Here is a 14,763-nt window from a genome sequence, read left to right as displayed (position 1 = left end):
ATAGGCTAAGACCACAAAACATAGGAGCAAAAATCAGGGCCTTTAGCCCATCAAATCTGCTTCACTACTCAATCATGGCTGATAAAGTTTCTCAACCCCTTTCTCTCCATAACCCTGGATCCACTTGACAATCAAGAACTTATCTATCTCAGTCTTAAATATACTCAATGACCTGGCCTCAACAGCCTTCTGCAGCAATCAATTCCATAGACTGTCTGGCTAAAGAAGTTTTTCTTTATTTCCATTCTACAAAGGTCTTCTCTTTACTCTAAGGCTGTGGCCTCAGCTCCTCATCTCTCCTACCAATGGAGACATCTTCCCAACATCCGCTCTGCCAGGCCATTCAGTATTCTGTAAGTTTCAATTAGACCCCTCATCCTTCTACACTCTAAGTACAGACCCAGAGTCCTCAAATGTTCCTCATATGTTAAGCTTTCCATTCATGGGACCACTCTCATGAACCTCCTCTGAACACACCCCAGGATCAGTGCATCCTTCCTGAGATATGGGGCCCAAAACTGTGCACAGTACTCCAAATGTGGTCTGACCAAAGCCACGTGGAGTCTCAGAAGAATATTATGTGCAAGTCCTCTCAAAATAAATCTCATCATTGTATTTGCCTTCTTAACTACTGACTCAAACTTCAAGTTTATGTTGAGAGAATCCTGGACTAGAACTCCCAAATCTCTTTACACTTCAGACTTCCAAACTTTCTCCCTGTTTAGAAAACAGTCCACACCTCTATTCTTCCTACCAAAATGCATGACCTCACACTTTCCTACGCTGTACTCCATCTGCCACTTCTTTGCCCACGCTCTTAATGAATCCAAATCCTCTGCAGCCTCTTCACTTCCTCAATGCTACCTGTCCCTCTTCCTATCTTTGTATCATCTGCAAACTTAGTCAGAATGCCCTCAGTTCCCTCATCTTGACCATTAATGTATAAAGTGAAAAGTCCAGGTAGATAACATCCATTGGCTCTCCTTGATCTAACCTGTTCATTACTTCCTCAAAAGAATTCTAGGAGGTTTGTCAGGTATGACCATCCCTTGATGAAACCATGCTGACTTTGCCCTATTTTACCATACACTTCCAAGTATTTAGAAATCTCATCCTTCACAATGGACTCCAGGATCTTACCCATGACTGAGATGAGGCTAATCAGTCTATATTTTTCAGTCGTTGCTTTACTCCCTTTTTAAACAGGGTGTCACGTTAGCAATTTTCCAGTCCTCTAAGACCCTCCCTTATTCTAGTGATTCTGAAAGGTCACCACTAATGCCTCCACTATCTTTTCAGCTATCTCCCTTAGAACTCTGGAGTGTAGTCCATCTGGCCCAAGTGATTTATCGACCATAAGACCATTTAATTAAATGGCTGGGAGATGGGAAACAAAGATAAAGAGATAAAATAATTTACTGATTAGCTGCATCTAACAAGAAGTTGCCGCTTTTTTTCACCACACACAAACTGGTTGAAGGAATAGAACATTACATGCCAATGTTTGCTGATGGCATTAAGATAATAGCACAGTAAATTGTGCACATTTGAGCAAAACTGTTAGGATGGGCAGAGACAATAAATAAGTGTTAAAAACTGTGGGGAATGGGTTAAGTGTGCAGTCATTCACTGTGAATCCAAAACGACAAAGAAAAGTAATCGTCTTATGGTGCCAGATTTGCAGTTGTGGATGAACAGAAGATGTTGTTTTTCTCTTTACCTTCATACATAGGATGCAAGCACTGTTGGCACAATCTTAAAACTAGAGTTAGGCCACAGTGTTAACCGCTTATTCTCACCCTAGAAGTGTTGCAAATTCCAATACAACAGATTTTTCTAAACGGATTGAAAGATGTTCGTCAAGTAAAAGCAGAAGATGATATAGAGGAAAGGCATGTAAATGGAGCAGAGGTAGAGGTCAGCCATGATCTAATTGAATGTTTGAATGGGCTCGAGGGGTTGAATGCTGGATTAGTGGTGCTGGAAGAGCACAGCAGTTCAGGCAGCATCCAACGAGCAGCAAAACCGATGTTTCAGGCAAAAGCCCTTCCTGATGAAGGGCTTTTGCCAGAAACGTCGATTTCGCTGCTCGTTGGATGCTGCCTGAACTGCTGTGCTCTTCCAGCACCACTAATCCAGTATTCGGTTTCCAGCATCTGCAGTTATTGTTTTTACCTTGAGAGGTTGAATGGCCTGTTCCTGACAGAGGAACAAGGTGGATGGATGGGTTGGAGGAGCTGGGGTGGGATGGTGGTGATTAAAGCAGAAACCAAACCACGAATGATAACTCAAGGTCCAACAATGTGTCAAAGACCCACAGAGTCCAGGTGGATTTATTTGGCAGATTAGACTAAAACAAAATGCTTCTTTGGTTCTGCAGAAGTGCCATTTGCAGGAATCACTGTTCTCTTGCAGAAATTAAACCTTTAGCGTTGGAGCAGCATGCAATGAGTATTATAGCCCAGCTGACCTGGCCCAACCCACACCTTCTCTTCCAGCTAAGGCTTACTGTTGGTGTTAGTTTCCTCAAAAGGAGAACTGCAGGAAGCAACAGCAAGCTGTAGTGTACATTACAATTAAAAAAGGTTAAACTGACTCTGCACGAAGAACACTGCATGATAGAAATGTCTACTGTTTGTTTTCAGCTGACATGGATCAGACTAAACCATTTGGATTCCATAGGAGAATGCTAAGTAAGGAAGTGGTGTCCAGTTATTGCTTCTGAAATTGTAAGGAATTCAATAATTTATGAGCCAACATGTCGACTCTTCAGCTGTCATCATTCTTTAAAGGTGTGATGTTTATAGCTGACCAATCTATCCCACAAGTTACATTCCATTTTTACTGGAGTACAAGTGTACGTACCCTGTAATATGATATTGTCACCTACTGGCATACCAGCAACCTACATAAACTTATGACTATAGTTTCAGAATTGGTTTTCAATCAAGCTCGCTGGCATTGTCCCATTACATGTACAAGTGATTCACTATCAGTAATTCATTTGCATTCTGTGTTGAGAAAATGCTTAACTATTTGGTAACTCCATGAGACCAATTAACATCCTACTATGCAGAAAGTATATTAATGTATATTATTTGCTCTTACTGTCTATCAACCATAAAACTAAGAAGTTGAGTTAGCCCTAGCTTCCACATCTCCAATTTAGATTGATGATCTAGCATGGGCTGCTTAGATGTGAAGTAAAATTATTTGATACTTTGCATCTATCTCTCTCTAGCTCCTATTAAAACTGTTGGCATACATTACATGGTTTAACTCATATACGTTTGTTCTCAGGTGGGATGTCCCATATAAGTTGAAGCAAGGATTGAGACTGAAATCAGGAAAACCATTTCCCAAACTGGAAGCACTGACATGGAATCATGAATTCATAGGCTCATTCAGATTTCCTGACAGGTCAAAAGGTGTATTTAAACAAACATGAGAACCTGTGTGTCAAGTGACTAAAATGAACGTTTCAGTAAGTTTCTGAATTTCAGCAAGATGCAAAAAGTCACATCGCAGTCTATTTTAATCAGTCAATTTTGCTGTGCTGAAAACAGTTTTAAATTTACAACTATTTGAATTCAACAATGTGAAACGTAGTAAGCACTGGACTTTAGCACTACCAAAATATTAAATTAGCAGACAATTTGAACAAATGAGCAATTACAAATAGACCTTTCTAGATTGCCGTCATTCAGACTCCATCCTTCTTTTCATTGCTCTGATACACTTATAACTCAATTTACTGCAATTGACACAAATATTGTAACTAAGCAAGGGGCATTGTCCATTAACAAATGCTTACCTCATTCAATGCACACATTCGAGCTATGGATCCAATGTTGTTTGTAATAGTAACCAGTGTCGCTCTGGCCAAGTCTTCCTTACTAATGGAATCTCGCTTCTCCTTACTCATCATGTGACCAAAGCTGCATAAATTTAAAAAAAACTGTGGCTAAAGACATCAGAATAAGTTTTCAGATTACTTATGATGGCTCAGCATCTAAAATATTTCTTAAACATTGATTAACAAATGCTTACAAAGGTTATTTCTAAGTTTTCAAGAACCATTTTGCCTGCCTGCGTTTCATGTTTTCCAATGTGTTCATCAACAGACAAAGCAAACTACTCAAGTGCCAGAACATAATTAACAATAGTTCACAGATCATGCAAAAGTACCGAGTTCAATTTAGATGGTTACTTAGCCAACTTCCAAGCAATTACATTCGATCTGGTCAAATCATGATTATTTATACAAACTGGAGTTTGATTGGTCATCAAACTAGCTTTAATTTTAAAAAAATTGTCTTAAACTTGCGCAGTTCATTTCAACCACATGTGTGTGTCACTCCTTCTCCATTCTTGCCTTTGTAATATTGCAGACACCCAGCAGATTAGAATTGAAAAGTTAAACACCAATGAAAAAGCACCAACTTCTCAAATCTCTCTTCATCACTTAAGAAACCCCACTGCACCTACCCCACTGCTTCAAAATTATTCCGATATTGGAGGTGCTTAAAACTACAAACAGCACCATCAATGCAATTAGTCTGCAATCTTCAGACCTTTTTTTATTCGATGCCTTTCTAGACAAAAGACTGAATCTTTAAATGGATTTATTTACTTTGTTATCTCAAATGACCTGTGTAATTCCATGCCACAGACTAAACCTTTATTCACGTTCTTACTATTTAAGTGATATTTCCTTGCCTTATCTTTTATTTCCAGGCCTTATCTTTTATTTCCACATATTTTCATATGTATCACATATTTAACCTTCCTCCTAGACAAAAGTGCTTTTCCTGGTGTGTTGCATAATACTTACTGCAATTCTTCACACAAGCCCCACTCCCCTTTCAAAAGGTGCTATCAATAGATCTCAAAATAGTAATCAATTTCAACATTTAGATCATTCACATTTTCAGTCAGTAATAGTAATGCCAACAGTGAATTCTGTGGAACACAGCTCACCATGTTGTTCCAATCCAACTTCCTCTCAGCTGAGCCCTTTGCTTTCTGCTTGCTAACTACTTTTCCATTCTCCAATTACAGCTACATCATCCATTATGCATTATCTTTCCTCCAAGTCTCTCACGTGTTACTATGTCAATGCTTAGAATTCCGTAATCATATCTACTGCACCTCCTTCATCTATGGACTCAATTATTTCTTCAAAGAATTCTATCAGGTTGGTTAAGGAATAACCAACTTCAACTAACTATTGCTGTCCAACAGCTTAATCATATTAATAGTCTAACTGCTTATGTTTCATTTTCTGGAAAGGATCATTATATGTGCCACAGCCATCATTTCAACATAATTTTATAATATTGCAGTCAAATCCCCCATTAGAATTTTATTAGCTTATCTCAGCATCCTCAGAAAGAAGCCATAAGATCCCAGTCATTTCAGTTGAAGTAACATCCTTAGTATCATCGGTCTTTGAATAAGTTCCATGAATCTGCAATGCACAACTTTTGCAATCCATTTCCTTTGAAAGTCTTTATTTAATATCTTACACATTCCTTCACTCTATATGACTAACTTGCTACATTTATTAGTTGCATTAGCCATGGCACTTATTATTAACGTTCGTGTGGAAAGTATTTAATTCAGCTCAGCTCTTCCATATAAAAAAACTTCTCAAACTGTTCCAGGGTGCAGTAGCATAGTAGTCACATTTCTAGACTAATAATTCAGATTTTGCTCATGGATTGTGTTAGTGGACTAATAATCCCATGTGTTGCAGCAAGGCAAGTAGAATTTATATGGAATACTTTCCTTTAGAGCTAAATCTTTGATTATAGAAGAAAGAAGTTCAGACTGGAAGCATAGATAACTTTGGAATAGGCCACAATTAGGTTGCTATACACAATTCTAGTTACCGGATTAATGGAAGAATGTGATTATACTGTAGGAGGACTGGTGTATCAGTGGTGATTTTTGAGGGTTTTGCCAGTAATTGAGAATCTCAACAATGCAGTTTGGACAAATGAACTAAGCCAATAAAATTCTAATGGAAGATTTGACTGCAATATTACAACATTGCTTTCCTTGCAACACAGGAAGTTGAGGGAAGATTTGAAGGAGACATATAAAATTGAGCAGGTGGAGATAACATGGATGGGAGGACCTAATAAAATTTCTGGAGGTCAACAACTAGGGGACATGGATTTAGAACAATCAATAGAAAGATTGGAAAGAAGCCAAAGAAAAACCTTTGGAGGGGGACGAGATCTGAATGGGTGGCAGACACAGAAACTCTCATGTTTTAGAAAATACTCGAAGTGCTGTAATTAAAAGAGCAACAGAGAGAGACAGACAGAAGGTGAAATTAGGCTAAAAACTTTTTCAGTTGACATAAACACAGCACAGGATGAATTTCCTCCTTTGGTGCTGTACATTTTTCTACCCTCACTTCACAACTTTTCCTTTTCCGTTCTATTCCAAATAGTTTAAACTAGTCTTGCAGCAGGGTGGGAGCATTAGGAAGACAAAAAAGGTTAAGGACAGTACAGGAGTTAATGAAAGCAAATTAAACAGTAAAAGCAGCATTGGTAATAGACAGAATAGGCAAGAGCATGGCGGGAAGCAAGGGAAGTCTGGGTGAACTGCATTTATTTTCATGCAAGAGACCTGACTGGTAAGGCAAGTGAAGTGAAATCGGGGCATAAATGGGTACACGGGGCAGGAACATTATAACTATTACAGAAACATGGCTGAGGGAGGGACAGGACTGGCAGCTCAAGGTTCTGAGTACAGATTAGATTAGATTAGATTACCTACACTGTGGAAACAAGCCCTTTGGCCCAACCAGTCCACAATGACCCTCTGAAGAGCAACCCACCCAGACCCATTTCCCTCTGACTAATGCACCGAGCACGATGGACAATTTAGCATGGCCAATTCACCTGACCTGCACATGTTATAGAAAGGATTGAAGGGGAGGCAAGAGAGGAGGGGAAGTTGCATTTCTGATTAGAGAGCACACCACGACAGTACAGAGAGAAGATATTCTTGAGGGCTCATCCATAGAGTCTACATGTGTAGAACTGAGAAATTTAAAAGTGAGAGATGGCTTTGATAACAATGCACTGTAGGCCCCCCAATAGTCAGAAGATTGAGGAGCAAACATGGAAGAAGACCACAGATAGATACAAGAGTAAAAGGTTTTAATAGTAGGGGATTTTAACTTTCCTAATATTAACTGGGACACCATAGTTTTAATGGCTTGGATGGAAATAAATTTGTTTAGTGTGTTTTCAGGAAAAAATTCTCATGAAGTATATAGATAGTCCTATTGGGGAAGGAGGACAAAGTGAGGTCTGCAGATGCTGGAGATCAGCGCTGAAAATGTGTTGCTGGAAAAGCGCAGCAGGTCAGGCAGCATCCAAGGAACAGGAGAATCGACGTTTCGGGCATAAACCCTTCTTCAGGAATGAGGAAAGTGTGTCCAGCAGGTTAGGATAAAAGGTAGGGAGGAGGGAATTGGGGGAGGGGCGTTGGGAATGCGATAGGTGGAAGGAGGTCAAGGTGAGGGTGATAGGCTGGAGGAGGAGAGGTCAGGAAGAACATTGCAGGTTAGGAATGCAGTGCTGAGTTCGAGGGATTTGACTGAGACAAGGTGGGGGGAGGGGAAATGAGGAAACTGGAGAAATCTGAGTTCATCCCTTGTGGTTGGAGGGTTCCTAGGCGGAAGATGAGGAGCTCTTCCTCCAACCGTCGTGTTGCTATGGTCTGGCGATGGAGGAGTCCAAGGACCTGCATGTCCTTGGTGGAGTGGGAGGGGGAGTTGAAGTGTTGAGCCATTGGGTGGTTGGGTTGGTTGGTCCGGGTGTCCCAGAGGTGTTCTCTGAAATGTTCCGCAAGTAGGCGGCCTGTCTCCCCAATATAGAGGAGGCCACATTGGATGCAGCGGATGCAATAGATGATGTGTGTGAAGGTGCAGGTGAATTTGTGGCGGATATGGAAGTATCCCATAGGGCCTTGGAGGGAAGTAAGGGGGAGGTGTGGGTGCAGGTTTTGCATTTCTTGCAGTTGCAGGGAAAGGTTCCGGGAGTGGAGGTTGGGTTGGTGGGGGGTGTGGACCTGACGAGGGAGTCACTGAGGGAATGGTCTTTTTGGAATGCTGATAGGGGAGGGGAGGGAAATATATCCCTGATGGGGTCTGTTTGGCGGTGGCGGAAATGACGGCGGATGATACGCTGTATATGGAGGTTGGTGGGGTGGTAGGTGAGGACTGGTGGGGTTCTGTCCTTGTGGTGGTTGGAGGGGCGGGACTCAAGGGCGGAGGAGCAGGAAGAGATACGGTGGAGGGCATCATCGATCACGTCTGGGGGGAAATTGCGGTCTTTGAAGAAGGCGGCAATCTGGGTTGTACGGTATTGGAACTGGTCCTCCTGGGAGCAGATGCTGCGGAGACGAAGGAATTGGGAATGTGGGATGGTGTTTTTACAAGAGGCAGGGTGGGAGGAGGTGTAGTCTAGGTAGCTGTGGGAGTCGGTTGGTTTAAAGTAAATGTCCGTGTTGATTCGGTCGCCCGAGATAGAAATGGAAAGGTCTAGGAAGGGGAGGGAGGAGTCTGAGACGGTCCGGGTGAATTTGAGGTCGGGGTGGAAGGTGTTGGTAAAATGGATGATCTGTTCAACCTCCTCGTGGGAGCACGAGGCAGCGCCGATACAGTCATCGATGTAGCGGAGGATAGGGTGGGGGTGGAAATCGATGTAGCAGAGGAAAAGGTGGGGGCGCTACATTGATCCCCCCACTACATTGATGACTGTATCGGTGCTGCCTCGTGCTCCCACGAGGAGGTTGAACAGTTCATCCATTTTATCAACACCTTCCACCCAGACCTCAAATTTACCTGGACCGTCTCAGACTCCTCTCTCCCTTTACATTTCTATCTCGGGTGACCGAATCAACACAGACATTTACTATAAACCGACTGACTCCCACAGCTACCTAGACTACATCTCCTCCCACCCTGCCTCTTGTAAAAACACCATCCCACATTCCCAATTCCTTCGTCCCCGCCGCATCTGCTCCCAGGAGGACCAGTTCCAATACCGTACAACCCAGACGGCCTCCTTCTTCAAAGACCGCAATATCCCCCCAGACGTGATCGACGATGCCCTCGACTGCATCTCCTCCACTTCCCGCTCCTCCGCCCTTGAGCCCCGCCCCTCCAACCACCACCAGGACAGAACCCCACTGGTCCTCACCTACCACCCCACCAACCTCCATATCGAGCGTATCATCCGCCGTCATTTCCGCCACTTCCAAACAGACCCCATCAGGGATATTTTCCCTCCCCTCTCCTCCCCTATCAGCGTTCCGAAAAGACCATTCCATCAGTGACTCCCTCGTCAGGTCCACATCCCCCCCACCAACCCAACCTCCACTCCCGGCACCTTCCCCTGCAACCACAAGAAATGCAAAACTTGTGCCCACACCTCCCCCCTTACTTCCCTCCAAGGGCCCAGGGGATACTTCCATATCCGCCACAAATTAACTTGCACCTCCACACACATCACTTATTGCATCTGCTGCACCCGATGTGGCCTCCTCTATATTGGGGAGACAGGCCGCCTACTTGTGGAACGTTTCAGAGAACAGCTCTGGGACACCCGGACCAACTAACCTAACCACCCAATGGCTCAACACTTCAACTCCCCCTCCCACTCCACCAAGGACATGCAGGTCCTTGGACTCCTCCATCGCCAGACCATAGCAACACGATGGTTGGAGGAAGAGCGCCTCATCTTCCGCCTAGGAACCCTCCAACCACAAGGGATGAACTCAGATTTCTCCAGTTTCCTCAGTTCCCCTCCCCCCACCTTGTCTCAGTCAAATCCCTCGAACTCAGCACCGCCTTCCTAACCTGCAATGTTCTTCCTGACCTCTCCGCCCCCACCCCACTCCGGCCTATCACCCTCACCTTGACCTCCTTCCACCTATCGCATTTCCAACGCCCCTCCCCCCTACCTTTTATCCTAACCTGCTGGACACACTTTCCTCATTCCTGAAGAAGGGCTTATGCCCGAAACGTCAATTCTCCTGTTCCTTGGATGCTGCCTGACCTGCTGCACTTTTCCAGCAACACATTTTCAGCTATTGGGGAAGGAGGAAAACCTGACCACTTCTTGGGAAATAAGGCTGGGCAAGTGACAGATTTGTTAGTGTGGGAGCACTTTGGAACCAGAGGCCATAATTCCATTAGTTTTGAAATATCTATGGAAATGGACAGGTTTGATCCACAATTTAAAGTTATAAATTGGGGCAAGATCAATTTTGATGGTTTTAGGAACTTTCAAAAGTTGATTGGGAGAGGCTGTTTGCAGGCAAAGGGATGTCTAGTAAGTAGGCGGCTTTCAAAAGTGAGTTAATTATGCATTCAGGGCCAGCATGTTCCCGTTAAGAGTTTAGGGCAAGGCTGTCATGAGTTTTGAACTCTGGATGACTACTGTTATTGAGGCCCTGGTAAAGAAAAAAAAAGAGGCATATGACATAGATAAGTAGCTGGGACCAAGTGAATTCCTTGAAGAGTATAAAGAGTGTCAGAGTACATTTAAGACAAGAAATCAGGTGGGCTAAAATGAGACAGGAGATGGTTTTGGCAGATATGGTCATGGAAAATCCAAAGAGATCCTAAAATTAAAAGGGCAAAAGAGTAACTAGGGAGAGAATAGGGCTTCTTAAAGATCAAGCAAGTCATCCATATGCAGAGTCAACAGATATGGGTGAGACCCACAGTGAATATTTCTCATCAGCATTTACTGTCAAGATTGTGCTGGAAATCTTAAAACACAAAGGTAGATAAATCCTCAGGACTTGATCAAGTTTATCCCAGGACTTTGCGGGAGGCTAGGGAGGAAATTGCAGGACCCCTAGGGGCCCAATATTTATATCTTCAATAGCCACAGGTGGAATGTCCAAAGATTGAAGGGTGGCTAATTTGTGCTATTATTCAAGAAAGGCTGCAGGAGAGTGCTTGGTAACTACAGACTGGTGAGCCTAACATTCACGATGGGCAAGTTATTTGATGGGATACTGAGAGACAGGATCTACCGGCATTTGAAGAGGCAAGGATTCATTGGAGATAGTCAGCATAGCGCTGTGCATGGAAAATTACGTCTCATAAATTTGAGATTTTTGAAGGGGTTACCAAGAAAGTAGATGAGGACAATGCAATAGATGTTGTCTGCATGAACTTTAGCAAGGCTTTTGACAAGGTACCACATGTAGGTTGTTGAGTAAGATTAGGGCTCACTGGATCCAGTCAGAGCTAGCCAATTCGATACAAAATGGACTTGATATTAGAAGACAAAGGGTGATGGCACGAGGGTTGTTTTTCAGACTGGAGGCCTGTGACCAGTGCAATGTCACAGGGATGGTGCTGGGTTAACTTCATTTGTCATTTATATAAATGATTTGGATGAGAATTTAGAAGGTATAGTTATTAAGTTTGTGGATGACACTAAGATTGGACAGTGAACAGTGAGGAGGTTATCTGGGAATACAGCAAGATTTTGGTCAACTGGGCCAGTCGGCTGAAAAATGGCAGTTGGAGTTTAATTTAGATAAAAGCAAGGTGTTGCATTTTGGTGAGTCAAACCAAGGAAATGTGCAATAACACCTCTAAACAGGTTAATTGGAAAATACCCAAAATATTACTGGTTGTCACCCTTTTCTAACTGAACCAATTTTATATTAGCTGTCTAACAATATAATTTGGCATCAGGAATACAGGTGTATTGCAGAATATAATGCCAATTGTCTTGCTTCCTCATTTTAAGTGTGTGAAAGTGACCACCACAGAAATATCCAGTGCTTGTTGAGAGCAATTAACAATTTAAGAAGTTTCAACAATAGTGCAGAAGATAGAATTTCACTCTAGCTACAACCAAAACCTGCTTTTCATGGCTTTACTTCAGGAATAATAATAATATTATTGATAGACTACTGTACTGGTATACCCAGACAGAATTGATAAAGCAGAGAATGCCAGTTCAAATTTTCCTATGGCAGTTTACTGAATCAGTGAGTGCTGCTAGGAAGCTGTTGGATTGTTGATAGAAGCTTCTCTCTGGGATACTCAATAGATGCCAGAAACATCTATTTACCCAAAATGATTAAAACGAACTTTGAGATAGCTCACACAAGGAAAACAGCATTGTTTAAGCTTCGATATGCTTTTTGCCTCTGCAATTTTGTACATGCCAGGATTCTGGGAGTACTGAAAGCAGCAACAATTACATTTGCACCAGACTGCCTCCTTGTTACTAGTAACAGGTTTTGGATATCCCCGAAGAGCAAACAAAAAGCATGTGTGACTTCCCATTAATAATGTGCAAATCCTCCAGCAACTTGAAGCAAGGTAGTGATATACTATCAATTGCAAATCGGTACAAATTAACAGATGATTTGTACGCAGACATCTGCTTTGCGAATACAGCAGTTCACCCTCAACCTCCCTATGAGGTTCTTCACATTGCTGTATTGAACATTAACTCAATTAAACTTTCCACAGAAATACTGAGTTAGGACTTGGCATCGTTCATATGGAATCAATGACTAGATCTATGTACCTGGAGTGTAACACAATCTTGACAGGCTAATAACTTTACAAATGAAACTCAACCATGGGATCACTTGTGTGTCGGTAAATTGTTTATAAATTTCAAGATTTTCTTTTCTATTTTTCTCCAATGCTCTCAATTGTAGCTACTTCATCCAATTTCTCAGTTGTTGCTTCTCACCAGCTCGTACTTACAAAGCAATGTATTTGAACTAAATGACAAAGGATAACTGAGCAGTCTAACTGTGTCTGACTCCAGCAAATTTTAAGCCAGCATTCAGTGCGTAATTCAAGGTTCAACAATACCATGGACAGAAATCTTTCAAGACCCAGTGAAACTACCTGCATTTTTAGAGGAAGAACAGTCAGGCAGGACTTACTGGCTGTAATGTTTGCTCCATGCTGCAAGACCTCCCAATAGTTTGTGAGAAGGAGGAGAATGATCTCTAATTGTTTGCATAAGCAAATCTAATAAAATGTTCATTGAATATTTTAATAAATACAACTGAATATATTCTCAGGATTTGAGTATAATTGAGAGCATATTATCCCAGCCCAGGTATAGAGAGTAGGATTCCATCAGTACTATCCTATTCCATTACTACAAACAGGTTGTTCACTTCAGACTTACCTAGAAGCTACTGCACACCCAAGTAAGCCAAACCGTTCATAGTCTCCTCCGTAAATATCCTTAACGAGTTTATCTACATTAGTGCTGTCTCCTTTTGCTGCCATTTCTAAAGCTTCTTCAAAGGTTTCACATCCAGTAAGCAGGCAACACAGGCCAAGGAAAGTTCCTCCACCAAGACTGAAGAGAAGGGGGGAAAATAAAAGGTTAAATATGAAGCAACTGTACATTAAAAAAAAACTCAGCACAGGTTACCTTTACAAACAAAAACATATATATAGCACCTTTAACATGATGAAATAGCTATACAGTTGCTGTAACAGGTCTACAGCATAGAAGATGATTCCTTGGCCCATCAAGTCTGCATCAGTCAAAAACAACCAGGTACATAAATCTTGAAATTAAGAATCTATAATCTCATAAATTTATAATCTCATTTTCCAACACCTGACCCCTAACCTTGTATGCCTTGGCATTGGAAGTGGACATCTAATTATTTGTTTAAAGTGGAGGGTTTCTGCCCCCATCATGCTGCAGAAGGGTTACACCCAAAATGTTGACTTCTTCACCTCCTTGTGCTGCCTGGCTTGCTGTGTTCTTCCAGTCTCCTGCTCATCTACCATCCTTACGGCAGTGAGTTCCACATAACCATGACCATCCAAGTAAAAAATATTTCTCTCCTCTAAATCTCCTGCGACTTACCTTAAAATGATGCCCCCTAGTCGTTGGTCCTTCCACCAAATGGAATCAACACCAGTTAATTCAATCTCTCCTCATAACTAAAAACTTGCTAGCATAGGCAACATACTGGTAAATCTCCTCTGCACCAGTGCAATCGCATCCCTCCTATAATGCAGATTCCAGATTTGTACACAATATAGTTAGGCCACAACCTGAGTAAACATTTCCAGGACAACCTCCTTCCTCTTAAACTCTACGCTTTGGCTAATCCAACAAAAGTCTCGTATGCCTTCTTAGCCATTTTACTTTCTTGTGCTGCTACGTTATGGAACCAATAACATGCACACCAAGGTCCCTCTGCTCTTCTGTGCAGTCCAGAATCCTATCATTTACCATGGATTACTTAGCTTGTTTGACTTGCCCAAGTGAATCAGCTCACATTCAGCCAGATTGAATTCTACTTACCACTGGTCAGCCCAGTCTATATCCTCATACAGTCTAAGGCAATCCTCCTCACTACCTACTACCATACCAATATTCATATCATCCACTGATTAACCCTCCTACATTCAAGTCTAAATCACTGATATACACCACTGACCCCCATGAAAACCCACTGAACACAAGATTCCAGTCACAAAAAAACTCAACTGTCACCCTCTGCTTCCTGTCACGTAGCCAATCCTTGATCCACTTTGCCAAAATTTCTCGGATCCCATGGCTCTTCCCTTTGCAATTACTCTCCCAAACGGGACCATGTTAAAAGGATTGCTGAAGTCCAAGTAGACTATGTCGAATGCATTACCCTTATATTCAAATCAAGGTGGTGAAACGTGACCTCCCCTTAACAAAACCATACTGAGGCTCT

The 14,763-nt window shown here is 42.2% G+C and overlaps 1 protein-coding gene across 4 annotated transcripts in view; it reads right to left on the bottom strand.

Moving 5' to 3' along the window:
- The window catches only part of LOC140463594 (pantothenate kinase 1), a 78,328-nt gene that overhangs the window by 14,741 nt on the left and 48,824 nt on the right, over positions 1 to 14,763 (bottom strand). For all 4 annotated transcript variants that reach the window (XM_072557798.1, XM_072557800.1, XM_072557799.1 and 1 more), the window contains 2 exons: positions 13,218 to 13,394; positions 3,815 to 3,938 (listed from right to left, as the gene is read on the bottom strand). In XM_072557798.1, the coding sequence (XP_072413899.1) occupies positions 3,815 to 3,938; positions 13,218 to 13,394 (301 nt within the window). The remainder of the gene's footprint in view (positions 1 to 3,814; positions 3,939 to 13,217; positions 13,395 to 14,763) is intronic.

This window comes from Chiloscyllium punctatum, chromosome 38, assembly GCF_047496795.1.
Source record: "Chiloscyllium punctatum isolate Juve2018m chromosome 38, sChiPun1.3, whole genome shotgun sequence".
In the NCBI taxonomy this organism is placed as follows: domain Eukaryota; kingdom Metazoa; phylum Chordata; class Chondrichthyes; order Orectolobiformes; family Hemiscylliidae; genus Chiloscyllium; species Chiloscyllium punctatum.
Note: the sequence above shows the minus strand (reverse complement) of the source record. Positions and strands in the feature narration are given on the sequence as shown.